At 35.9% G+C, this 27,450-nt stretch overlaps 1 protein-coding gene across 1 annotated transcript in view; it reads left to right on the top strand.

The window, feature by feature from the left end:
* The window catches only part of CFAP47 (cilia and flagella associated protein 47), a 380,737-nt gene that overhangs the window by 90,553 nt on the left and 262,734 nt on the right, over positions 1 to 27,450 (top strand). Inside the window, exons 25-29 of the mRNA XM_062183128.1 lie at positions 4,201 to 4,396; positions 7,816 to 8,034; positions 15,947 to 16,047; positions 19,358 to 19,495; positions 19,930 to 20,155. Coding sequence (XP_062039112.1) covers positions 4,201 to 4,396; positions 7,816 to 8,034; positions 15,947 to 16,047; positions 19,358 to 19,495; positions 19,930 to 20,155 — 880 coding nt within the window. The remainder of the gene's footprint in view (positions 1 to 4,200; positions 4,397 to 7,815; positions 8,035 to 15,946; positions 16,048 to 19,357; positions 19,496 to 19,929; positions 20,156 to 27,450) is intronic.

The raw sequence follows: 27,450 nt of genomic DNA, 5'->3' as shown, positions 1-27,450 counted from the left end.
AGGATTTTATTTTTCTTTACCACTGTGTAGTATTCCATAGTGTATATATACCATAATTTCTTTATCCAGTCAGCCATTGATGAACATCTGGATTGATTGTATGTCTTAGCTATTGTGAATTGAGTTGCAATAGACACGGAGGTACAGATAACTCTTTTATTTACTGTTTTTATTTCCCTTGGGTAAATTCCCAGGAGTGGGATGGCTGAGTAACATGGTAGGTCTATATTCATGTTTCTGAGGAATTTCCAGACTGTCTTCCAACGTGGCTGTACCAGTTTACATTTCCTACCAACTAACTCTTCCCTGAGATTGTACTAACTACTTTTTTTTTAAACTATCTTCCTCTGGCCTAGAGAAGTAAGCTCCCTCACTATTCAACTATCTTGGAATCTAATCAACATATTTCAAAAACTGTATATTCAGGTCCTTTGCCCATTTTTTGATTGGAGTATTTGTTTTTCTAACTGTTGAGTTATGTCACTTGTACATTTTGATGTTAAACTTTTTTTAAAAAAACATTTATTTTTATTTTAAAGCGTTACAAAGAGAGGTAGAGAGAGAGGTGGAGAGAGAGAGAGAGAGAGAGAGAGAGAGAGAAAGAGACAGAGAGAGAGGTCTTCTATCTGCTGATTCACTCCCCAAATGGCTGCAATGGCCAGAGCTGAGCTGATCCGAAGCCAGGAGCCAGGATCTTCTTCTGGGTCTCCACGTGGGTGCGGGAGCCCAAGGACTTGGGCCATCTTCCACTGCTTTCCCAGGCCGGAGCAGAGAGCTGGATGAGAAGTGGAGCAGCTGGGACTCTAACAGCCGCTCATATGGGATGCCGGCACTGCAGGCAGTGGCTTTACCCACTACACACCACAGTGCTGACCCCTGATTTTTGCTTCTTTTTTTTAAAACTTTTATTTAGTAAATATAATTTCGAAAGTACAGTTTATGGATTACAATGGCTTTCCCCCCCATAACTTCCCTCCCACTTGCACCCCTCCCATCTCCCACTCCCTCTCCCATTCCATTCACATCAAGATTCATTTTCAATTATCTTTATATACAGAAGATCGATTTAGTATGTATTAAGTAAAGATTTCATCAGTTTGCACCCACACAGAACACAAAGTGTAAAATACTGTTTGAGTACTAGTTATATTTGCTTCTTAAAGCAGATGGGAGCAAAGGGACAACAAGAAAGTGCTTACAAAATATGTGAGAGGATCTTTTTCTTTTTTCTTGAGAAAATCTTTACTGATATCTGCCTTTAATTTGAAGGATCTGCTTCAGTACCTTAATAATTTATGTACCATACTAAAAATACTATGTACCATTGCCAGACCATTGTTCTATTTCAAAAGGTATTTTAGTTGCTAACCTATTCATCTTCCTAGTTAAGCTTATTTATGTAACATTAAGATCAGAATCTCTTGCATATGCTCTTTGGGCCTGCCCAGATGCTTTTTAGTGGACTGTTCATCCATCACTCAGGTATGGGTGTTGGCGCCTGACAGATCACATCTGTCCCCTTATGCAGAGTTCTGCTATTGGCTAAAGGAAAATGCTTGATGCAGGGATTTCTGGGAACCCCACCAAGGCCATGCCAGGTGGCCCAGCCATTTACAGTCTTTCTATTTAATTTGCATCCCATAGCTCCTAGTGGGATTAGGTCAAAACTGTGGTTCTAAAATCACATCTTTTCATAGTTATTTGCCATTATCTATACTGCTTCATTTCTTTACCTATGGGTTCGTCATGCCAACACTCTCATAACATCACTTGCACTAGAATCTTCAGGATACTACTTCATTTTACACATGTGCTAATCTAGATCAAATATCCAGTTAGCTATGTTTTCAATTGAGAAAGCAGAATAAGAAACAATTATAATTTTTAAGCTTATTAGAGGATTTTTTGAGCTGTGTATTCTCAATAATATTCTATTAGGACCATGTTAAATTAGTCTGGTGTTCTGTTTCTATTTATTAGCATGGCATCATATAATTACTTTTATGTGTGAAAAACAATACATAGCATATTGTGATCAGTAAGTTTTAAAAATGTTTCATGCTTTAATATCTCTATTTAAGTCTCTGATAATATAAAACACTGAGTAAACTTAGCATTCTAAAATTTGTTTTGTAAAAACCACTAGATTTCATTATGTATTTTTGTGGTTTTTTATCAGTTTCTGTAATGTTCTAATTTTGATAAAGTACCACAAAGGCTATTTCAGCTTAAGTTACCACTCATATTTCCATTAAGAGCTTGTTCTATATGTCCCTGTCAATATTTATGCCAAGGTGAAATGGACTAGAAAATCTAGAAGGAAAAAATGTTCCATTTGACTTTTCCTTCAGTATGCAGTTGAGCCCAAGCAGTCCAGTCTGTAGGCTGCCTCATTAGGTTCCCAGCCAAACTCCTAAGAATTAAACATGACTATAATATTGTTAATAAATGTACTTCAAATAATTCCTGGAAATAAGTATTATGAAAAATATGCATAGATTTCAAAAATATTTCCACCAAAATAGACACATTTCATTTTCCAAAAACTTTTTAAAGTATTCTCATATAACTTATGTATCAGGTGAGAGAGAAGGTACATCTTCACTTTAAAAAGGAAATTTTTTTTATTCCAAATAGTCTAAAGTTACACAAGAAATGTCGCTTTTTCATCAGCCCAGAAATCTTTAAGAAGTCTGAAATCCAGAAATCTCCAATTAGCCCTTTCAAAATCCAGCATTCAAGGTCTCAAAATCCTGCATAACTCTATAATGTCCCTAAAGTAATTTTAGCAATATCAAATTTATGAAATGAAACAAATTCACTAATTTGTAATGTGTTAAATATTCAAATTCCATTTTAACTCATTTTATCAGCTGAAGGTATAGTCTAATTTTTCACAGAATTTTTCCAGTATTTATTTGTCGTTATTGGTAGGATCTCATTAGTTCCATATACATCCCTTCCTTCCTTTCTACACTTCCCCTGGTTCCCAAGAACCCCAGAATATTTGACAAAGTAGTGAACTTACTTGACAACTAAAGACATCAAATTCAGAGAGAACTAGTGGGTCTGATGGGATCAGTGAGTCCATTGCCTCTGCTCTGGTGACACCCTGGATGGCTTCAGTCCCTGCCAGATCACACTGGTGTGCCATTTTTGCATTCTAAGATGAAAGCTTGAATTCACAATCATTAGCTTACTTTTTTTTCTCCTCCATGAGACACTATGCTTGGGGATCTGGCTGGGAGAGAACCTGTCCTCAGTAATTAACTTGCAGATTCCTGTGTTGAGCCCGGTTCTCCAGTGCAAACAGTCTTTCCTCATATTAACGGCCGTGCAAGCCAGTTGTCTTTTCCTAACATGTGAAATTAACGAGATGACCCTGACAGTCTTTCCTAAATTTAGTAATCTGGGAGAAAGCACATTCTCTTTGTCTCAACATATCCTTTTGTCATTTCTCAGTAGATCCTTATGGCAATTTTCTGACCTCATGTTAATACTGAATATACTAATCCTATGGGCAACTTCTATTAAAGTACAGGAAGCATATTTTTAAGTCTTGTTCTGCTGCCCTCCCAAGGTGTATTTATTTTCTCAAAATAATGAAAATCTACTTAAGGAGACTTGCTCCATTTTAAGCAAGATACACTTTAAAATACTTTTTTTTTTCACCGGCGCCGTGGCTTAACAGGCTAATCCTCCACCTCGCGGCGCCGGCACACCGGGTTCTAGTCCCAGTTGGGGCGCCGGATTCTGTCCCGGTTGCCCCTCTTCCAGGCCAGCTCTCTGCTATGCCCCGGGAGTGCAGTGGAGGATGGCCCAAGTGCTTGGGCCCTGCACCCCATGGGAGACCAGGAGAAGCAGCTGGCTCCTGCCATCAGAACAGCACGGTGCACTGGCCGCAGCACACCAGCCGCGGCGGCCATTGGAGGGTGAACCAATGGCAAAGGAAGACCTTTCTCCCTCTGTCTCTCTCTCACTATCCACTCTGCCTGTCAAAAAAAAAATACTTTTTTTTTTCAATAGCACCTCATTATCTTGCTTCTCAACAGGCTAAATCTAGTTTCCGGGTAATTTATTCTGTTACATGGAATTCAAACATTATAGTACACTTTAATATTTAGCAAGGTTAAAAGTACACAAATTTTTCTGGTGTGTCAACTAATCCAAAATATTTTTTTTTTTTAGATTTTTCAACAGAAAAGCCTAGAAAATACAATGCTAATATTCCTATGTATTTAAATGATAATCCAATTGACTTTCGAATGCTAAGTCTGACTGGAGGGATAAAATCACCCAAGTTATTGTTTGACCCACCATTTATATTTTTCACTCCTGTTCCTTTGGATGTAACAACTGTGATGGAGATCAAGATTTTACCCCAAAACTATTTCAGGTAAATATTTAAATAGGAATTTACTATTTCCCTTTTGCATGTGGTTTTTGTTTGTTTCTCTCTGTTACATAAGAGGTATAGGCAATGTCTGACTAATTTCTATAGTTGGAAAGAACTATTAAAATATCTAATTATGAATGGCGGATGTCCTAAACAGCACTCTGGCCTCAGAATCAGCCCTTAAGGCATTCGTTTCCAGCTGAAAAGCCCATGAGAGTATTTCAGGCATGGAAAGCCAAGACACTCTGTCAAAAAAAATGACCTAAATGAAAGATCTCCACAAGTGAGATCCCAGTGGAAAGAACAGGTCATCAAAGAAGGAGGTACCTTTCTCTGAAGGGAGGAGAGAACTTCCACTTTGACTATGACCTTGTCTAAATATGATCAGAGTCAGGGAACTCAAAAGGCTTCCATAGCCTTGGCAACTCATGACTGGAGCCTAGGATGATTACTGATGCCATAAACAAGAGTGTCAATTTGTTAAGTCAACAACAGGAGTCACTGTGCACTTACTCCTCATGTAGGATCTCTGTCCTTAATGTGCTGTACATTGTGATTTAATGCTATAACTAGTACTCAAACAGTATTTTTCACTTTGTGTTTCTATGTGGGTGCAAACTGTTGAAATCTTTACTGAATATGTACTAAACTGATCTTCTATATATAAAGAGAATTGAAAATGAATCTTGATGTGAATGGAAGGGGAGAGGGAGTGGGAAAGGGGAGGGTTGCGGGTGGGAGGGAAGTTATGGGAGGGGGAAGCCATTGTAATCCATAAGCTGTACTTTGGAAATTTATATTCATTAAATAAAAGTTAAAAAAATCAATTGTATATTGAAAATTTAAAAAAGCCTCTGTTATCTCACAGTTATTGTATTTTCTTAAGATTTTTGGTGCATCTCTCTTAATGATATAAAATGCAAACTTAAAACATCAGTGTATTTGTCTTCTTTTGCTATATGACAAATTACTACAAACTTAATGCCTTTAAATAAGCATTTGATATTTCACATGAGATCAATTTATTGTCTCACAGTTTCTGTGGATCAGGAGTGCAAGTGGTTTATATGTGTCATGCTCAGTGTCAAGATGTTGAGAAATCAAGATGTTGACTGCATCAACAGTATTATTTCAGGTTTAATCCCTTTCCCAAGGGAAATGTAGTTGGCAGAAATAATTTCCATGTAATTATAGAGTTAAATCATCAATTTTTTTGGCTGGCGACACTCAGCTCTTAGAGTGTACCCTGAAGTCCTAACTGTGTGTTCCCATACTAATAATAATGGTCTCTAACTCATTCAAGGCCAAAGTGTACCATCTATCAAACTTCTCTGTCTCTTACTTCCAAATCATCTTTTCAGATTTCCCCAGATTAAGTCAGACCCAGCTAGGATACTCTCCCCTTTGCTTTACCCAAAGTCAAAATTGATTAGGGACCTTAATTACATCTGGAAGATTCCATTGCCATTGCCACATAATGTAGCTCAATCACAGCAGAGATAATCTCCTTGTGTTTACAGATTCTGTTCACACTCTAGGGTTGGGAATTACAGTTTGTACACCAAGCAACAGTATTTTTTGAGGTCATCTGAGAATTCTGTTTATCACATTCAGATGTTATAATGGAATGCAGCCTATTTTTCATTCTTCTGATTTATAAAAAGTCAAAATTCCCAATATGGAAGACACCATAACTTAGAGTCACAAATAGCCTTCATAAGATTCCCTAAATAATTCAGATATTGGAATTATCTGACAAAGAGTAAATATGTATTTAAATGTTCTATGGTTATGAAGTGGATGAAGTTCAGCTAACGAAACAACAATGTTAGTAATCTTAGAAACAAAATATTGAAATAAATTTAAAATAAAACATGTCAAGAAAGATATAATTAATATACTCTATATAAAATAAAAACAAAAACATTTTTATTTAGAACCATACACCTATTTATAAATACAGTTTGAATTATATTGTCCTGTAGTGTATTTTTATCAAGAAACATTGTCTAATGTGTGAATTAAGCTTTTAATCATTCAATTTCTGAATTAATATGTAAAGGTGTCAGGGTAGATGTGGTGTAGCAGGTGAAGCTGCTGCTTGAAATGCCAGCATCCCACATAGGTTCCAGTTCAGGTCCTAGCTGCTCCACTTCTGATCCAGCTTCTTGTTATTGTGGCTGGGAAAACATTGGAGGATTGCCCAAGTTCTTGGGGCCCCTGCACCCATGTGGAAGATCAGGAAGAAGCTCCTGGCTCCGGGCTTTGGCCTGGCCCAGCCCCAACTGTTGCAGCCATTTGGGGAGTGAAGCAGCAGTTGGAAAACCTCTTTCTATATTTCTCTCTCCCTTTCTCTCTGTGACTCTGCCTTTCAAGTAAATTAAAAAAAAACTTTAAAAAATTATGTAAAGGTATCAATTTTAAAACTACCTCAACTCAAAAGCTGGATCTTGCAAGAAATGGTATATAAAATGAGCTGAAAACGAAAGGAATGAAGAGATGTTGTAACTTCTTCCAACACACTCATGATAAAACCAATAGCATTAATGACTCATCCAATGACACTTAGCTAATTAACAATTGAAATGTTTTTAGAAAAAAATTTTAAATTAATTTCTCATATTTTATTGAATGTGCCATATAGTTTTGATTAATTCAAGTTGATCTTACTTTTCCTCATTAATTGAATAATCTTCACATTGATTAAAATACTAGGGAAATATGATTCCCATTTAATAACATTTCTTATTTATTGTAGGTCTCTACATATATAATAACATAGTGTGCTCAAATATTTATTGATCACTAAAATTAGAAGTAGTAATTTGATTTAAAGTGAATATTACATACACATACTATGTTATTAAAAATTATAAATATTTTACATTGAATAAATACTTCATAGATATGTAATGAAATATATGAACATTAGTGGAATTTTTGAAAAATGATTGAAAAGTTATTCATTATATATATACATATATATATGCAAGTGCTTAATATTATCTAGATTCAAAAACTTCTACCTGTATATGTATCTGCAATGTTATTTAGTCTTCATGGACTAAGTTTGTATCTATTAAAGTGGTAATCTTTGATAAATTCTTGTCAGAATATATTTAAAAACCATAATATTTAGATAATGTTTGTGGTTAAAAATTGTCCTTTATCAACAATTTATTTTTTAATTTTTGTAAAATAAAAGGAACATTTGATCAGCTCAAGTGGTTCTTGGTTGGATTTACATATTATAAATCCTCATTGTGACCAGAAAATAAGTATATCTTTAATAATTGGGTGTATTGTAAATATTTGATGTTTTAATTTTTAGATGATTCCAAAAAAACAAAGAAATTCACATTTAAATTCAATTCTTACAAGTGATTGAGCTAAAAAACACTTTTTAAAATTTTAAACAGAGATTCAACTCTAAGTGTCCAGATTCCAACAGCAGAACTTCTTGATGATGATGATTATGATGAGATTCATCCTCTTTCTGTGAATTTCCTGAAAGACAGAGTCATCACAGGCTCTCCGTGTGGAATTAATGATGAGCTCACCTGCCAGCTCCGTTTCAACTCATCTAAACCTGTGTCATTTTTCATCAACCTTCTTTTCTATGATGACAAAGATAACTGGTAAGATATCTAAATGTAGATGCTTTTGTATCTGACAGCAAAGAATAATAGGTTTATATTCTACAGATTTGTTAAATGTTAAAGGGAGAAACATCTAATGTAAGGACTTTGGACATAAAGATTTTTTTAATGTTCTAAATGTTAAGTTTTCTCTTACAGAGAAATAGGGTAATCATGCTTATCAGCATGTATTCTGGAATAAGGCTGCCTGAGGTCAAATCTTGGCTTTGCTAACTTTACCTTTGAGTCTCTCCATTTCCTCCTCTGTAAAGTGATGATAATTGCAGAACCTATCTCCTGTGTCATCATGTGAAGTTCACTGAGTTAATAATTGTTGAATAATTTGAACAGAAACTGGTACAAAGGAAATGGTAAATGAGTATTAACTCAAATTGAGAAACAGCAGCTTAATAACTTCCCAAGAATAGGGCTTTGTTACATATTACTTTAACAAGCTCAGGGAAATTCAAGCACACACTGGTAAAACCATGTTTCTGAATGCTTTGCCTTATAGGACCAGAAATCCACTTTTACATTATACTTTGAGGTGATTTGACCAATCAAATGACAAAAGGTTGAAATATAGAACAATGAGTTTTATTAATAACATTTACAATGAGAAGTAACATTAGGGTGAATTGTACATTAAAGATTAGGTTGATGTGTAGTGTTTATATGCTCATTTATTATTCTTTAGTGGGATTATTATTATTTGGTATGTATTCACAATAAAAGAATATATATGTGTGTTTGGAATTAGAAGGGAGAGAGACAGAAAGTACAAGAATGTGGCTGTGTCCAGGACAGAGTACAAGCAATTCTCCTGAACCTTTGCTATGTCTCTTTCTTTTATATAATGATGAATAACAAAATCTAAGTTACACAATTCACACTCCCATTTTTTGCTATTGCTAACGGTCTGTCTTTTGTTAAACTCTTAAACAAAATTAATGACGTAGCTTTAGGTTGCTGCCAATCACTGAACTCCATGCCAGTATTTTAGGAGATAGTCTATCTTTTTGTGCATTACTGGTCTTGCTCATAGAAGTTTAATTTTATGTCAGTCCATTAAACAAATTCATATCTTGCCTTAAACCCTATGTGGTGTGTACCTTTGAGCTCACCAATAAAAATCATATCCACGAATGTGTTAAAACTAAAGCAGGTTCAGGTTCAGATCACATTAGCAAAGTGAATTTAAAAAAAAGTTTCAGTAAGCACTGCATGGGCTAGATGCTTTCTGGCACTAAGTGTCTGAATGCCTCTAAGAGGGCATGATCAGACTTTGCTATGCCAATATGCTGAGGTCTACTAAGCAAAGGGAATAATAAGGAGACTTGAAAACATTCACTAGAAAGAGTAGGATGAGGTTATTGATGATTTTTTTCTTTTTTGTTGTGTATTTCCTTTCAGCCTGGAGAGTTGCTTACTCTTATCTGAAATTCCTTGCCTTTTTAAAAAAATATCTTCTAAACACCTCACTTTCTCCCAAACCCCTATTTCAATCTTCAGCAGCTTTGGGATAAATTAGCACTATTGAAACTAATTTAGGAACTTTGCAAATCATACATAGGCAACAAAAGGCTTTTCCGTGCAAACAGATGAACAAAGAACCCAATCATGAGCATTCCTGGGAACTTTTGGCAAACTCTTACTGGTGCATTGTTTTCACCTTATTTAATTTCCCATAGCAAACACGATCAGATCCTCTTTCTCTTCTTAACTCTGCAAAACTTCCCTTGCCTTTCTCTCTTCAGACATTCCAGCTCTGATCTCAGATAAGTGGGGTTTTACAGCAGTTCCGCAAGTGCTTCCCTTTCACCTCAGAATTTCTGTTAATTTTTACTGTAGAAAATCCATGTGTATGCTCTGACCAAGGTTTTGAGTAGGCAAGGGGCTATTTCCTGATAGAATATAATGTAGGTAAGATATTTACCCTAAATCAAACTTTTGCATCTGCTTTGTGCATTGGCCCAATTAAAAATAAAACTAATTTCTTCATTTTCTGCTTTCTTTTACTTTGTAAGATCATTTTATACTGTAGGTTCTCATAGATTAATATACTTGCTTTTTTCTTTGTTTCCTTGTTTAGATGTTGTTACATTTGGATTGGCTCAATAAAACTGTATATATAAAAATAATAGGAATAGATATTTCCTGCTAGCATGGCTCCTGTCTCTGATAGTAATCCCCTCCATACCCATGTACACACAGCTCAGCGATTTGTACACCACCTGGCTTGCCTTTTCCACAGATTTCTCCCAAAATTCTGCAGATAGAGGTTTTAAATAGCTATGAGATGGATATGTGTTAGGTCAATTTTCATAATTTTAAATTTTTGACTCAAAGTGACATTTTGAATTTTCAAATATGGTTTATGTAAGTTACAGAATCATTCCTGATTAATACACATACTGAAAATTCTAAGATGATTCATATGCAAAGAATTGTTATGTGCTTAAAATATTGCTAACTGATCAGATAGTCTGCAGTTGGTGAATATCTGTGGATCTCTTGTGTGGTCTAAAGAAGAGTTCTCTCCCCTTACTTTACTCTGCTAGGGTGCAAATCAGTGAAAGACCTTTATATGTGAAACATACTTCCATGAACTTAGAGACATTTAGTTGAAAAAATGATGTGGGGATACTGCGTTAGTAAATAGCTTATATTTCCTAGAATTATTAATGATCATAATTAACAGTGTTTTGAAGGGTTATAGATAGCATATTGAGTTATTGCAATATCCAGCAGTATTCAAATAAAGACTTCAAATCAATGAAACAATTTTAGATGACTGCAACTTTGCTCCCTCCCATCACCCTCAAGAAAAGATATTGAAAAATAAATAATAATGACATTATTGTCAGGAATCTTTTCAGTCAGTTTTGATATATTGAAAATAAAGTAAATTCAAATTTTGTGATTTTATTAGATTAACAAATGACATGATGTCATCATTTGTGATAGATTCTTGCATTTGGCAACACTGTGGGTGAGTTTTACCACTATAAATATACATTAGAGCACCAGAATTAAAATTTAGTTGTCCAATCGATTCACCTAAGTATCATAAAAGGTACTATCTTTGGTAATTATTAAATATCTAAATAAACATATCAATGAACACTTTTGTAAGTAAAGTTGCGTGTGGAATATTTTGCTAGCAGTTATTGATTTAAGAAACATTGTCAAAACACGTGGATAAGTGATTTTTAGAAAGGTTTCTCCATGAGATTTGTTTGGTATAATAAATCCCCAAGAAGCAAATGCAGTCATCCAAAATTGCTTCATTGATTTGAAGTCTTTACTTGAATATTACTTCTTTTTAATGGTAATAGTGGTTATAAGAGTGGGTTTCACAACAAAAAGCATTTTCAAAGAGCTGATCCAGCATATTTTCTTGTTTTTTTAATTCTTTTCTCTTTTTTTAAAAAGATTTATTTATTTATTTCAGAGTCAGAGTTACACAGAGAAAGAAGGAGAGGCAGAGAAAGAGAGAGAGAGGGGTCTTCCATCTGCTGGTTCACTCCCTAAATGGCCACAACAGCCAGGGCTGTGTCAGGCCAAAGCCAGGTGCCAGGAGCTTCTTCCAGGTCTCCCACATTCGTGCAGGGCCCCAGAGACTTGAGCCACCTGCTGCTTTACAAGATGCTCATAGTAGGGAGCTGGATCAACAGTGGAGCAGCCAGGACTCAAACTGGTGCCCATATGGGATGCTGGCACTGCATGCCACAGTTTGCTGTGCCACAGTGTCTGCTGCAGTAGGACTCTTAGAATTTAAGGTCTGCCTTAAAATAGTGCAGACAGGAGCAGACTCTTAATAAATATAATAAATATAAAATAAAATCATAATATCTCTCATGGTGTTTGACATATTTTTGATAAGCCATTGCAATATTTCATATGATAATGGAAAGTGATAAAATGAGTAATTATCAGATGCCATTTGTCAAAGAGATTTAACCTGAAGCTTCAAAATTTCAAAAATAAAAGTACTTGACCAGAGAAGCATAAGAGTTTCTTATCTTCACTAATGATAAGTAAGTAGAAATATGTGATTGGAATATGAATTACTCACCAGGTAATTAGTAGAGAAGTGAATAATGAGACTTTCCACATCTTATTCAATGAATTATATGTGGTCATCATGCCATTTAGTATCAAAATATGAAATGTTGATGAGAGAAGGGATGTCCATGTGGTCTTGACAATTCAGATTTCTTATGAATTGACAAGAGAGAAGAGTCCAGAATAGGCAAATCCATAGTGAAAGAAAATAAGTTAGTATTTTTCAGGAACTGGAGGGGTCGGCAAATGGGAAATAATTGCTACTGATGATGTTTGCAGAACTCCATGTCTATACTGAAAACCATTTAAATTGTACTCCTTACAAAGATGAATTTTATAGCATGTAAATCCCACTTCTAAAGGGTGCTATAAAAATAAATGAAGGGATCTGATAGACATCACCATAACCAATGCCAAACTCAGTATCAGCAATAGTGGGGAACACTGTCACAAATAGTACAAGCCCATTTCCACTCAATGCTCACATCATAACATTGACCAGGAATGTACTGATTTTTGTCCAGTGGAACCATTCGAAATCGCTCATATCTGAAGGCTGCTATTTAAATCCCAGAATGAAACCAAAGCCCATAATGTCAGAATGCCTTTTCATTTCACTGTTACTGTAATACTGAATATGTTTAGGGCAAATCCTCTACAACTAGTGTTCTTGTCTGTATGCATTGACATGGGGAATCTATAGACATTACCATGCTGTTTTTTTTACCCTGAGAAATACCTGAAATCAAATGTTATCTTTGGCAAACTAATTTTGCAATAGAAAAGGCAAATTCTATGTTTAATCTTATTGCACTCTTGGAATAAAATTTATTTTCAGCCTTGTTTTCCTTAATTCTTTACCATTTTACAAATATGTATCTTTGATTTATTCACTTGGTAATTGTCTTTAGTAGCATTGTCCACAAGTTGACTTTTTTCTTAATACTCAAGAGAGGGAGAGAAAGAAAGAAAGAGAGAGCTCCCCCTTCTGCTGAATCACTGCCCAAGTGCCCACAAAGGCCAGGGATGGGCTAGGACTGGAGTCAGGAGGCTGAAATGCTAAACATGTCTTCCACGTGGGTGGCAAGAAACCAATTACTTGAGTCATCATCCTGCAGGGAAGCTGGAGTCTGGAGCCAGAACCAGGCATCAATCCCAGGTTAGCCAATGTGGGATGTGTGTGTCATAACTGGCATCTTAACCACTAGGCTGACTAAATGCTGGTCCTTCAAACTGACATGAGTGGCAGAAACTCAAATACTGTGGCCATCACTTGCTGCCTCTCATTGTGCACACTGGCAGGAAGCAGGAACAGAACTGGGACTTGAACTCAAGCTCTCTAGTATGAAATGCAAGCTTCCCAAGTAGCTTCTTTTTTAAAAAAAAGATTTTATTTATTTATTTGACAGGTAGAGCTACAGAGAGAGAGAGAGAGAGAGAGAGAGAGAGAGAGAGAGAGAAAGGTCTTCCCTCTGTTGGTTCATTCCCCAAATGGCCTCAACGGCTGGAGCTGCGCCGTTCTGAAACCAGGAGCCAGGTGCCTCCTTCTGGTCTCCCATGCGGGTGCAGGGGCCCAAGGACCTGGGCCATCCTCCACTGCCTTTCCGGGCCACAGCAGAGAGCTGGACTAGAAGAGGGATGCCGGCGCTGCAGGCAGAGGACAGTGTCGGCCCCCCAAGTAGCTCCTTAACCACTTGGCCAAACACTTGCCCCCATTCTATATTTTAGTTACAATAACTTGGGTTATAACATGAATTTTGACATTTTTTCCTTGGCCAGTGACCATAAACTAGATAGAAGGGTTAATATGGTAGATGACTGGGGGTGTTGTGGCTTATCGGGTAAAGCCATCACCTGCAACACTGGCATCCTATGTGGGCGCTGGTTTGAGTCCTGGCTGTTCCACTTCCAATGCAGCTCCCTGCTAATGGCCTAGGAAAGCAGTGGAAGATGGACCAAGTGCTTGGGCCCTTACACTCACGTAGGAGACCCAGAAGAAGCTCCTGGCTCCTGGCTCCTGGCTTTGGCCTGGCTCAGCCCTGACCATTGCTGCTGTCTGGGGAGTGAACCAGTGGACAGAAGACCTCTCTTTCTCTCTGTCTCTGTAACTCTGATTTTCAAATAATTAAATATATCTTAACAAATGGTAGATGACTGATTCAGGAGTAAAATTTTCTTGATGTACAATAATGCACAACAGGAAACAGTAATCTTGCAGTGATATAGATATAAAATATAGCAGTTCTATTACCAAAAATATCAGTTGCACAAGGCCAGAGTTGACACATAAAGTAGACAGCCTCAATAATAATGTTTTGTGTATGATAAAAAATACAATTTCACAGTACATTCATAAAATGGAATATACGGGTTATAGAAGGTAATATTATTTCCACTAATTGGATAACTTGCAGTACTGCTTTCAGTTTTCAGACATATTTACAGGACAAACATAAAACAAAAAGCCACCTGAAGAAAGGAGACTGTTATGTAATAGACTTGGAAACCATTCAGTGAAGAGAACCCTTGAATATTATAAGTATTTGGAATCTGAAGAACAGGAATATGGGAGAGGGTCCAGCAGATGGCACAACACTGAAACTTCTACTTCCGATGTCTGTAGCATATTAGAGTGCCTGGTTCAAGTTTCTGCCATTCTGCTTTCAGATCTAGCTTCCTGCTAATGTGATTCCTGCTAATGTGACCTGGGAGGTCGCAAATGATGACCCAAGTATTGGGTCCCTGTGAAATATGTGGGAGACCCAGCTGGAATTCTGGGCTCTTGATTCGGTCTGGTTAGCCCCTGGCTATTGCAATCAGTTTTGGAGTGAACCAGCAGGTTAAGATTCTCCCCCCCCCCTCCTTCTCCCTCTCCCTCTCTCAAAATGTGAATAAGTAAATAAAAATCTTATATGAAAACTATGGAAAATATTATGACCATATTTTACTGTTTCAAGGACTATAGTGGGGGTCAAGATTGTAGATTTTATTTTGCGTTGCTCTTAAATAGAGTTTCTGAAGTTGCTGTGCTCAAGATTTGAAATGGGCCACTGAGTTTTGTCACCTGGTAGTTTCTCCCAGGTAGTGCCATCTGAGGCTAGATACCATTTATCAGGGGTTCTATAAAGAAGAGTATGAGTACATTAACTCTGAGGTAACTTCAGCTCTAGAAATCCTGTGTTTTTGAACACACATGTTTACAATTTGTATTCTCAGAACATATTTAACAGTGAAAATTGCAGTTGTTTAAAAAGCTTTAAAAATAAATACTTTTAAAAAAGTTTTTATTTATTTGAAAGAGCTAAAGAGAGAGGGAGAGAGTGAAAGATCTTCCATTTACTGATTCACTCCCCAAATGGCCATAATGGCCAGTGCTGGGCCAGGCTGGAGCCAGGAGCTACTTCTGGGTCTCCCAAGTGGGTGGCAGCCACTCAAGGGCTTGGGCCATCCTCCACTGCTTTTTCCAGGCCGTTAGCAGGGAACAGGATAGGAAGTGAAGTGGCTGAGACTTGCTGTCGCCCATATGGGATGCCTGCATTGCAGCCAGCAGCTTTACCCACTACATCACAACCCTAGCCTCAGGACACTTAAAACTTTTAAACAATAATCATATCCAATATGGAATGCTGGAGTTTCAGGCCACACCACAATGCTGGCTCATAAAAGTAAGTATTTAAAAACCAATTATATTGATGTAGTAGTTAACAAAAGCAAACTAAAAGAAAATATGATGAATAATTCATATCTTCATCATTGAAAGCATCTTGGGTACTTCAAAATAATTCTTTGTATTTACTGCAGCTGAAATTTGTATTTTATTTAAATACATTATTTTTACTTTTAGGTTTCCACTTCCAGTTAGTGCAACAGCAGAAAACTGCATCCTTACTATTTACCCATTCATGGCAGCACATCTTGATAAGCAAAAAATCGTTTTAAAGAGTGGTAAGTCACATATGATAGATTTCTAATTCTTACCATATAGGTTCTTATAGACACCCCAAAACAGCATGACCCAAACTGAACACTTGTATCTGAAATTTCCTCATCTCTATGCACTGCATTTCTTTCTTTTTTTTTTTTGACAGAGTTAGACAGTGAGAGAAAGACAGAGAGAGAGTTATAGACAGTGAGAGAGAGACAAAGGTCTTCCTTCCGTTGGTTCACTCCCCTAATGGCCGCCACGGGTGGTGCTGTACCTGTCCGAAGCCAGGAACCGGGTACTTCCTCGTGGTTTCCCATGCGGGGGCAGGGGCCCAAGCACTTGGGCCATCCTCCACTGCCCTCCCAGGCCACAGCAGAGAGCCAGACTGGAAGAGGAGCAACCAGGACTAGTACCTGGCACCCCAACCGGGACTAGAACCCAGGGTGCCGGTGCCGCAGGCAGAGGATTAGCCAAGTGAGCCACGGCAACAGCCTGCACTGCATTTCTATAGCTTATAATTACAAAACATTCAGATGCTCAGTTCAGAAAATTGAGTGCCATCCTTGGCCATATCTTCTCTCTCACACTCCACTTCTAGTCCACCAATTCCTATCAGTTTTTGTACTAAATGTTTCTCAAATCCATTCACTTCTCCCTCTTTCTATTGCAACCACACACAGTTAAACTAATACAATGTATTTTGGGGATCAATGCAAAGGTTTTTAAACTGTTCTACTGACTTCTATGTTGTCCTTATCTTTTACAAATCATCCATCACACTGTGGAGGAGGATTTCATAAAATGCCATAGAATAGCACCATCAGTAGATGAAGGGTAACAGCCTGGATGGACATTCTATTTTGTGTTCTAACCCTAGCATTTTGCCACAAATGTACACTTTTATTAAACGAAATGTACATAGCAAGAGAGTAGCAGGATACTATAAATAGCTGTTTTGTCTATTTCAAAGGGCTTTTGTGAGAACTCATAGACTATAAATACCTAGAAGATAATATTATTACTACCATTTCATTAATATTATAACTGGTTGTGATTACCTTATCAATCTTTTATGTTTTTCATTATATCATTCCAGAATATAATTACTTACTCTACAGTAAGTAAGTAATATAGCTACATTTTCTTTTTTTTTTAATATTTATTTATTTGAAAGAATTACACAGAGAGAGAAGGAGAGGCAGAGAGAGAGAGAGAGAGAGAGAGAGAGAGAGAGAGTCTTCCATCCAATTGTTCGTTTCCCAATTGGCTGCAACGGCCGGAGCTGCATTGATCCGAAGCCAGGAGCTTCTTATGGGTTTCCCATGCAAGTGCAGGGGCCCAAACACTTGGGCCATCTTCTACTGCTTTCCCAGGCCATTAGCAGAGAGCTGGATCGGAAGTGGAGCAGCCGGGGCCTGAACCAGCGCCCATATGGGATACTGGCACTGCAGGCGGCAGACTTACCTGCTACGCCACAGTGCCAGCCCCGCTACATTTTCAAATGGAGAAAGTGAATAGTCTTTGTTAGATAACTTTTGAGCATGAAGTCTTTGGATTAAAAATAATGCATTCATTTGGAGAAATATTTTGAAAGAAAATGATTCTTAAATTTTCTAAAATATCTTCAGAAATTCTAAATAGCAATTTCTGATATACGTTTAATGTTTCTCAAGCATGTGATGCTCTGATAGGTGCCTTAGATGTGTTATTTCATGTAGAGCTCTTACTAATTCTGTTAGGTACCCCATACATCTCACTTTACAGATTAAGAATCTGAGTAATATAGAAATTGAGCAGCTTCTTTTGGGATTCTAGGCACGTTTGTGAGATTTACACACTGTGCTGTAGGCATGATATCCTCAAGAAAGGTGAAAATTTAAAATATATTAATTATATTCAAAAGTAAGGTAGAACTATAATGTGGTATATCTTGTATGCTTAATTAAAATATATGAATCCTTAACTTTAGTTCAAGGGGTAGAGATGTGTCTTTGCACTCCACTAGGAACTTTTTAATCAGTTGATGGTAAGTTAAAATCATATTGCCTAAAGCATCCACAACACATCATTCTACCATTGAATTCTCTAAGGCTCACTTCTATGAAGTCTATAGGGGTGTAGCATTCTAAAAATATGCATACCTATTGGATAAAAATTCACTGGAGATTTTTTACTAAAAGGACAGAAGAAATTTGGTATATACAGCTTATTTATATTTGCAATTCAATTTAAAGTAATCCTCACAGCACACTTAAAAACTCAGAACCTTTGTTTCATTTTGTGGATAAAAACATGTTTCAGAGACTTTGTATAATATACCCACACCTTAACTGCTTGAGAATAGTGGTGCAAAGCTGTCAAATCAGATTTTTTTTTCTAACTGCATAGGCAATGCCTTTCTGAGCAGAACTAGGTGATGAAGACCTGTAAGTTACATATATATTTTTATGTCTGTCCTTAAGTTACATCTATTTGCTTTCCTTGGCCAGGCCTTAGATGAATTCAGATTCCCACTGTTGCAAACTCTAATGTATATACTTACATAACAACTCGGGCCAGTGCTGTGGCATAGGTAAAATCGCTGCCTGCAGTGACAGCATCCCATTTGGGTGCCAGTTAGAGTCCTGGCTGCTCCATTTCTGATCCAGCTCTCTGCTATGGCCTGGGAAAGAAGTAAAGGATGGCCCAAGTCCTAGGGCCCCTGCACCTGCATGGGAGACCCAGAAGAAGCTCCTGTCTCCTGGCAGCTCCAGCTGTTGCTGCTATCTGGGGAGTGAACCAACGGGTGGAAGACCTCTCTCTCGGCCTCTGCCTCTGCCTCTCTGTAACTCTGACTTTCAAGTAAAGAAATAAAAATCTTTTAAAAAAATAACAGCTCTAACTGGAATAGGGATTTAAATTTGAAATGGTAACAGTTCATAACTAAGCAGTGATTTCATTTCAGAGAATTAACTCAGAAGTAATTATTTTTATTGGTTATCCTTTTCTCAGATCTTATTTTTAATGCTATACATAATAATTCCATTTTTTGATGTAGAAAAATTTAAAATCTTTTTCCCTGTTCTTGATTGTGCTGAAGTTGAACACTGTTCATTCTCCTATATTTTTAAAGTACTGTTAACATTTGCCTTATCATATGAATTTCATTTAATTTAGAAAAACTATATAATCCTCTATGTTTTTTCTAATTTCTCATTTGATGTATAATGGATGTTTACACATTTTCTTTCTCTTTGTTTTCATATAAATATGAAATTCAGATTAAATAATTTTGTAATGAAGTCCATGAGTGCTTGTTTTATATACTATGATTCAATTTGTCATTTACAGGTAAGGATAAGATTCCTATGAAGCCTAGAGGCAGTGCCTTCCTTCCTGCCTCGGGTTGTAGAATATGCTCTCCTGCTTCAGTTAAAATGACAGCTAACTTTAATGATGCTGAATCTACAAATGGAAATTTATTTGTTGGTATGTAGCTTAGTGTAACTCCAAATCCAACCCATGACATGATCTGCTTAACTTCATTTAATTTAAAAGTTAGATGTTTCCAGGTGACAAGAAATTTAAAATGAAAGCCAAGAATTTGTCATTAGTGTCAACTGAGTCATCTGTTTTGAGATTGCTCTTCAATGACCCATAGCAGAAGTTCTGGGAATGTTTTCATATGCCATTATGGCAAGAAGAAAATGTAGCTTTTTTTTAAAAAAAAATTAAAATTTATGTCTGCTGAGTCTTTGAAAATAAGTTTTTTTTCATTAATTTTAACATACAGTAAATTGACTCAGAATTTCTTTGAGAACATAGAATATCTTGTAGGAGGGGCTCTATTTACATACAAATGGGAATAGTGAAGTACTTTAAGGTCAAGTAACCCTTTTCTTACAAACAAATGTTAATTTTAGGAATGGAAATGATACATGAAGACTTGCAGAATCATGAAACACCAAAGAAAGAAGGTGATGAGTCTCCTGAAAAGGAAGAGAAAAATGAGCAATTCTTTTCTCCTAAAGAAGGGACAGAGGCATATGACTTCATTCAGAAGGTTGTAAATGCAGCTCAGTCCTGGTTCAGTCTCTTTGGCTGGCCTGAAGGACCCCACTTGCTTTCTATTCCAGAGACTATCAGAAGGTAACAATTACATGTAACTCTAAATTCCTTGCATTATTTCATGTTGTAAAATGTAGTCTATTAACTGAGATCATTTTAAGTGAGACACATTATTAAATAATTTACCTAAAACTGATAAATTGTGAGAAAAATATTAAGAAAAGTAAAAAGACACAAATAAAAATTTTTAGTATACACAGACTTTCTAATTTCCTCGAAACAGCTGATGATCTTAGACAAGCACTGGTGAATTCTGGACCTCATCTTCCTCATCTGTGGGTAGGAGAAGCCCTTTGACACTAGCAAATTTGGGGAAGCACACAGTTCTATATGAATAAACTACCATCGCCGCCCCAGAATGCAGTCAGGTGGACCGATGTGGTGTTGTAACAGGCAGGGCTCACTTTTCCTTCACTATCTCCTCTGTGACCATACATTTACCTCCCTTCTTTCATGTGTTGCTTTACCACTCACCAGGTCGAAAATAATTCAACTGCTTTTATTATATCAGGTAAGTTAATTTTCTTGTTAATTTAGGCAGCAATTTAGGCTCCTCATTTGTTATGCTGTTGCTGTCATAGGGGGTTCTCACAACTTTTCCATTTCCTTTCTCAGCAATGGAGGGGGAGTGTTTATCTCTATAGCTACTGCTTATACCTGCATTTAGGAAGTTACTCTTTATTCAAGAAATAGCCAGATGAAGCTCAGTATATGTTTTTCCTACATGTTATCTTTTTCAGGTTTTTAAAAAATTGATAGGATAATTTAAGCTTCACAGAATGAAATGGCTAATGTATCATCTTTATCTATGCTGTGGGAAAATAATGCGAGATACACTGAAAATTTATATGCTTCAGCATAAAATCATCTGTCTCCAGTGAATTTGCCAGAAAAATTTTTCTGTTGTAATTTTTCAGTTTTCTGTTTTGCTAAAAATTTTTATCTATTTTGAATAACTTTTAGTGATTTGCTTTCGTTTTGGGGGAAATCATAAACTGTACAATCAATATGCATTATTCCACACTTAGGACTAGTAGCCTTCCTGTTCTTTAAATTCTCTTCTGTGCAATTATAATCTCTTCTTCATTAATAACTATTTTTCTTGAATTTTAGATGTCAGGAGTTTATGTTTCATATAATAAAACATTTTGGATTAATTTATCAATTTCTGTGTTTTATAAACCATGCAATGCTGATTTTTTCTTTCTAATTTAAATTTCCTTTGAACTTAAGTTGTGCACTTATGTACGTTCCGATCTGTAAATTTATCTCTTTATTTAGCTTTGGCTCACATTTTTGTTATTTTTATAGAGCTTAGGATTTGAGTTTTCATTTCTGTGCAATTTTAAATGTAATGGTGATTGTTAATTTTTTATATTATGACATACATGCACTATTGTTTTCTTGCCAGTTCACATTAATTGTTGGGCATTTGCCTATACTATTTTGCTATAATTTTTTAGTATAAATAATACAAAAATGAATGCACTTTCTTATAAGCGGTAGCAGACATTTACAGATATTACAGCAGAAGTTTCTCAGAGGTGAGATCGCTGAATCAAATAATGCAAACTTCTTAAATTGCCTTCTTTCAGATGATGATTTTACTTGAATATTTCTAATTTTCAGTAGTCACTTATTCCTGTATAATAATGATGGATTTGGTTGTAATATAAGCAGGAAATGAGGGTTTTTGTAGCCCCTGCGTAGGCCATTTTTTCCATCAAATCTTTTCTCTGATGAGAAAACAAAAAAATATTCTTGAATCAGTTGGCAAATCATGGCAGCACAAATTCCTTAATTTAACATACTGGGGTATTAGGTGCATGACTTCAAGAAGTTTTAAAGAATATGGTAGTCTAGATTGGAGCAGAGAAGTGAAATCCTAATAGCATTAGATCTTTCTCATTTCATTAACCATATTTACCAACTCTTCTTCCATTTGGCAGTGGAGAGTTAGTTTAAAACTCATTTCCAAGAGAACACATCTACAAATTATATTTCATTGATAATACATATTTCAACTTTCCTTGGAGGATTTTTTCCCAAGCTTGATATAGGAACTTCAGACTTTAAACTATATATGCTATTCTCTTTGCAGCTTTGAGCTGATGGCAAACTCATTGATAGCTTTAATAATTTAATAATTTGAAAATAAGTTGCCACCTCCATTTCTGGGCATCCTGCCAATTTACCTTGCAAACAGTGTCCAACAGAGTCACAGAAACTTTAAATTCAAACTAAGTGCTAAAATGAAAGTGGTCATAATAATTGACTATAATTGAATTGTGTTCCTTGAGTTTCTTGTTACTTCTGCACATTACTATAAGAATAATGAAAACGTTTTACAAGTCTTATTTTTAAAGTAGTTTCTTTCCTTAACCATTTTACTTTTTGCTTGTTAGTGATAATTGTTGGAGCAAGGGCAAAAAAGCCTTAGATCCATGTTGACCTCTCACCTACATAACAGCAAGCAGGCCCCTATTTCTCTGCTCTTCTATTACAGCCCCATCCTGCCTTGACCAGCCCTGACCTGGCTGGACCATTGGACACACCACTATCTGAAGATCCACCTGTCAGCCTGAGCTCTCCCCACTCCTCTCAATCTCTCTCCGCTCTCTCAGGAGCTCAGCCTTAGAGTCCAACCTCAGTCCAAACCTCTCCCAACTTGCACTGTAATCTTGAAGGACCTCTAGTGCTAGCCCAAGCTCTCCCACGTTCTCAGCAGCCTAGCTTTAGCTCATACCCCTAAGCCCCTTTCCGCCTCTTTGTACTATATAAACCACCAGTCTGTAAGGGAGGGTGTTCTCTGCTGTGTGTTCACCTGGGAGTGAGCCCCTCCCAGGCTTACTCTTTGAATAAGCTTGATCTGGCTGTGGCTTCATGCTCTGTCTCCTCTTTCCTCACAATAATAATAAATGAGTTTTTCTACCTGGAAAGACAGATAATAATTAAACCTTGCTTTTTGCATGTGTCTTTTTAGTCTCTAAAATAAGAGAATCCTTGTAATTAAAAAAATTTAAAAACCATTTAGTATGTCAATACTTAAACAAGAAGAGAAGGAATATGGTTAAAAATTTTAAGCTTTTGTGTCACAAAGTCCACATTGGTGGGATAAGCATACATCTAGACATTATAAAAAAGATTGTATAGATTTTTTAAAAGTTTTGATTTTATTTGAAAGGCTGAAAGAAAAAGAAAAGAAGAGACAGAGATCCTTCATTTGCTGGTTCACTCCCCAAATGCCCACATGGCTGGAACTGGACCAGGCTGAAGCCAGGAGGCCAGAACTTCACCCAGGTCTCCCGTGTGGGTAGCCAGAACCCAACTACTTGGGCCATGATCTCCTGCCTCCCAGGATGCAGGTTAGCCGGAAGCTGGATTAGAAGCGGTGGAGTTGGGACTCCAACTGGGTACTCTGATATGGGATGTGGGCATTCACAAGGAGCAACTTAACCACTGTGCAAGATGCCTGCACTGAGAATGTAGTTTTTTTAAATCATAAATTGGGCTCTCATGAATAGTTAAGTTATATGACTAAGAAGATTGCCTTTTTTACTAAAAATCCTCTGGATGCTAATTTTAACCTAATAAATTTCAGTTAATTTTCATGTGTTAGAGGAAACTTGGAAGGAGCAGACTATTTCTTCTTGACTTTTTAGATCATGAAATAAAACACATAGATGAGGCTGGCATATGTGGCACAGGAAGCTAAGCTGTCACCTGCAATGCTGGTATCTTATATCTGAGTGCTGGTTTTAGTCCTGGCTGCTCCGCTTTCTCTCCAGTTCCCTGCTAATGTGCCTGGCAAAACAGCACAGGATGACCAAAGTGCTTGGACCCCTTCCAACAACGTAGGAGACCATAATGGAGCCCTGGACTCCTGGTTTCAGCCTGGATAAATAAATTGTTAAGAAAAATAAAATAAAAGAACTTGAAGTCCTGTAAGAATAACACATTTAAAAGAAAAAGAACAATAACACGCAGAGCAAACTACAATCCAAGTAAGGCCCCCAGAATTTACGCAGAGAGCCAGCTCCTATGCAAGTATCACATTTTCTATACTGGTAAGCCACTTGTGACCATCATACAACTAAATCTCTACAACACAAAGGAAAATACTGTCTTTGGCTAAGCCTTTGTTTCTTTGAATTTTAGTAATTTTATTGTCCTGTAACATATAGACAGAATTACCACTATGTCAATATATGTGTGTTACCACCATTTACACCAAAGAATACAACAAAAAAAGCATCCTTGAATCCCACCCACCTCCTTATATCTCTTTCCATTTCCCTGGAAGACAATTATTATCCTGAATCCTTACACAATGGGTTGGCTTGGTCTATTTTTGAAGTTTATGAAGAATCATACAATTTGCATTTCTTTGTATGTAGATCTTTTTGCTCATGCTTATGTTCTTGTTATTCATACACATATTTGCATGTAGGAGTAATTTATTTTTAGTGTTGACTATTAGGCCATTCATGGTTATATCAGAGCTTATTCATTCTCATGTTGGTAGTTATGAGGGATCTTCAAAATGTTCACAGAAATGCATATTATTTTAAAACTCTGCATGGATTCCAAAATTCTTTTGCACTAAAATAAATCTATTTTCCATGAAATTTTTGAAGTCCTTTTGTATTTGTCTGGTTCCTAGGTTTTCTATTATGAAAAATGCTTCTATAAAAATGTTAGTATTTGCCTCTTGATGTGTATTTCTGAAATACATATAGGTAGGAGTAAAATTACAGATCATAAAATAGATTAATGATCAGTTTTAAGAAGCATTTCCAATTTTCCAAGATGTTTTGTATCAGTTTTGATTCACATTAACAACCATGATTATTGTAGCTGCTCTGCATCCTAAGAAATATTTAATAATATCAGTCTTTTCAGTATTATTTCTTTGAATGTTGTAGTTTGAATCGGCATTTTGCTGTTACTAATATTAAAAAAAGTTTTACACCTTCTTGCTAATTTGAGTATGCTAATTTGAATAAAGTGTGTCTTTTTTTCCTCATGTTTAAAGATTGAGTCTTCTCCTCCTTTTCTTGTGCTTATTTATTTGTATAAATTTCATGTATTTCATCTTTGAGTTCTTTGTTGGGTTTTGTGAAAAAGGTAATTTCACAATAATGAGCATTATCTTTTAATTTCATTTTCAAATGGCCTCAATTTAAATATAGTCTCCCTAATTTGTATATGTACTCCAATTTATGTGTATTTATCTTAATGGTGATTACTTTTGTCTGCTCTTTAAGAAATCATTCTCTCCCTGAGACATGAAGATATCCTCCTTTGTTATTTCTAGAAGCTCTGTTGTTTAATCTTTTACGTTTGATATTCAAGCCTCTTGGAATTTACTTTTATCTGTGGTATGAGATAAAGGTCAAGATTTATTTTTCCCTACTTTTCAGTCCCAATTGACTTGATATCACTACTGGCATTTATCCAAGAGATTCAATACCACTTGCGTGGTGTGTAATTGACTCGATACCACTTATGGAAAAGGCCATTGTTCCTGCTTCTTCATTCTACAATGCTTCTTTTCTCATAAAGCAAGTATTCATACAAAAGAAGGTCAAATAGCTTGTGAAAAAATGGAATTAAGTTTATTTTATTGCAAAACATTTTTGAAATTCATGCATGCTGTTTTCATAATATGTATTTTCAAACTTTTTCCACTACTTTATACTTCATGTTACTTAGGAGTGTAGGCAAAGCTTGTTCTCTGATATTTTCTTATTTATGTCATTTTCATTCCTACAAAAATGTTAGGATAGCTTAAAAATTTCTACCAAGAAGAGAAATAGAAAGCAGCTTGCTGGTATTTTAATTGAAATTGAAGTTTCTTGTTGATTAATTTAGAAGTAAGTTACATATTTGCAATATTGCCTTAATTTAAAAAATGGCACTTATTCTCTTTATTTAGGTCTTTTAAAATTTGTTTTAGTGATGAAAGTTTTTTTGTATAGAGTTCTTTTTGTATATACTTCAGTAAATTTATACCTAGGTATTTGATATTGAAGCTATAGTTAATGGAATTTTTTCAATTTTTTTGTTTTCCATACTTATGCTATATATAAAGTTGATTATCCTATGCTGATTTTATCAAATTACTGCATTTAGGGAGTTCAGTAATTCTAATTCTTTGTAGATTTTGTTATTTTCTAAAAATATTTCTAAAAATATTTTCTAAAAAAATTATTTCTGCAAATAATGAACTTTTTTTTCCTTTTCAATTCTTACATCTTTGATATCTTTTTCTTGCCTTATTGCTCTTGCTAGGATCTGTAGATAATAACATACATCTTCCTCTTATCCTTGGTTTTAGTAAGAAAATGTTTTATTTATTTATTCATTTTTAAAGATTTATTTATTTATTTTGAAAGAGTTACAGAAATAGAGGAAGAGACAGAGAGAAAGATCTTTCATCTGCTGGTTGGTTCACTCCCAGATGGCCATAATGGACAGGGCTGGACCAGGCTGGAGCCAGGAGCTTCCTCTGGGTCTCCCACGTGGGTGAGGGGCCACCTGCACCCAATCACTTGGGCTGTCTTCAGCTGCTTTTCCCAGGCCATTAGAAGGGAGCTGGATTGAAAGCAGAGCAACTGGAACACAAACAGGCGCTTCTACAGGATGCAGGTGTGCCAGGCAGCCACTTTACCTGCTGTGCTAAAATGCTGGCCCAAGGAAGAAAACCTTTAAATATTTTACCATTTAGTATGAGCTTCCCACAGAGATCCTTTATTAAATATGACGTTTATTTTTATTTATACCAGTACTATGTTTTCATAATGAATAGATATTTAGATTCAGTTTTTAAACAATAAATTTTCCTCTAAATTTGGCTTTATCTACATTGTATATCTTATATGTAATGTATTATTTTCATTCCATTCATGTTATTTTCTGATTTCCAATGTGATTTATTTTACAGAGGTTGCTTAGAAGCTTACATCAGGTGACTTTGCTGTTGATATTTAGCATAATTTCCTTGAGGTCAAAGAGCATTTCCTTTAAACTTTTTTGTTTATAAGCCAACATTTAATTTGTTGTCTTTATGCTCTCCAGCCTGAAGATATTTATTTTGTAGTTACTTTCCATGATTTACATTAAAATGAATTTCCTTATTGTGTTCTTAAATAATATAGGTGCTTACTGATTTTTAAATAATATACCAATTAATAGGATTAATTTGTTAAAATGTTTACTTATATTTGTATATCTGTCTGCTCTTTAAAAATTCAGTTTTACTTTATAATTTTGAGCCTGTTACCAAATGCATTAAAATGTGCAATTGTAACACC

This window comes from Lepus europaeus, chromosome X (genome assembly GCF_033115175.1).
Source record: "Lepus europaeus isolate LE1 chromosome X, mLepTim1.pri, whole genome shotgun sequence".
Taxonomy (NCBI): Eukaryota; Metazoa; Chordata; class Mammalia; order Lagomorpha; family Leporidae; genus Lepus; species Lepus europaeus.
Note: the sequence above shows the minus strand (reverse complement) of the source record. Positions and strands in the feature narration are given on the sequence as shown.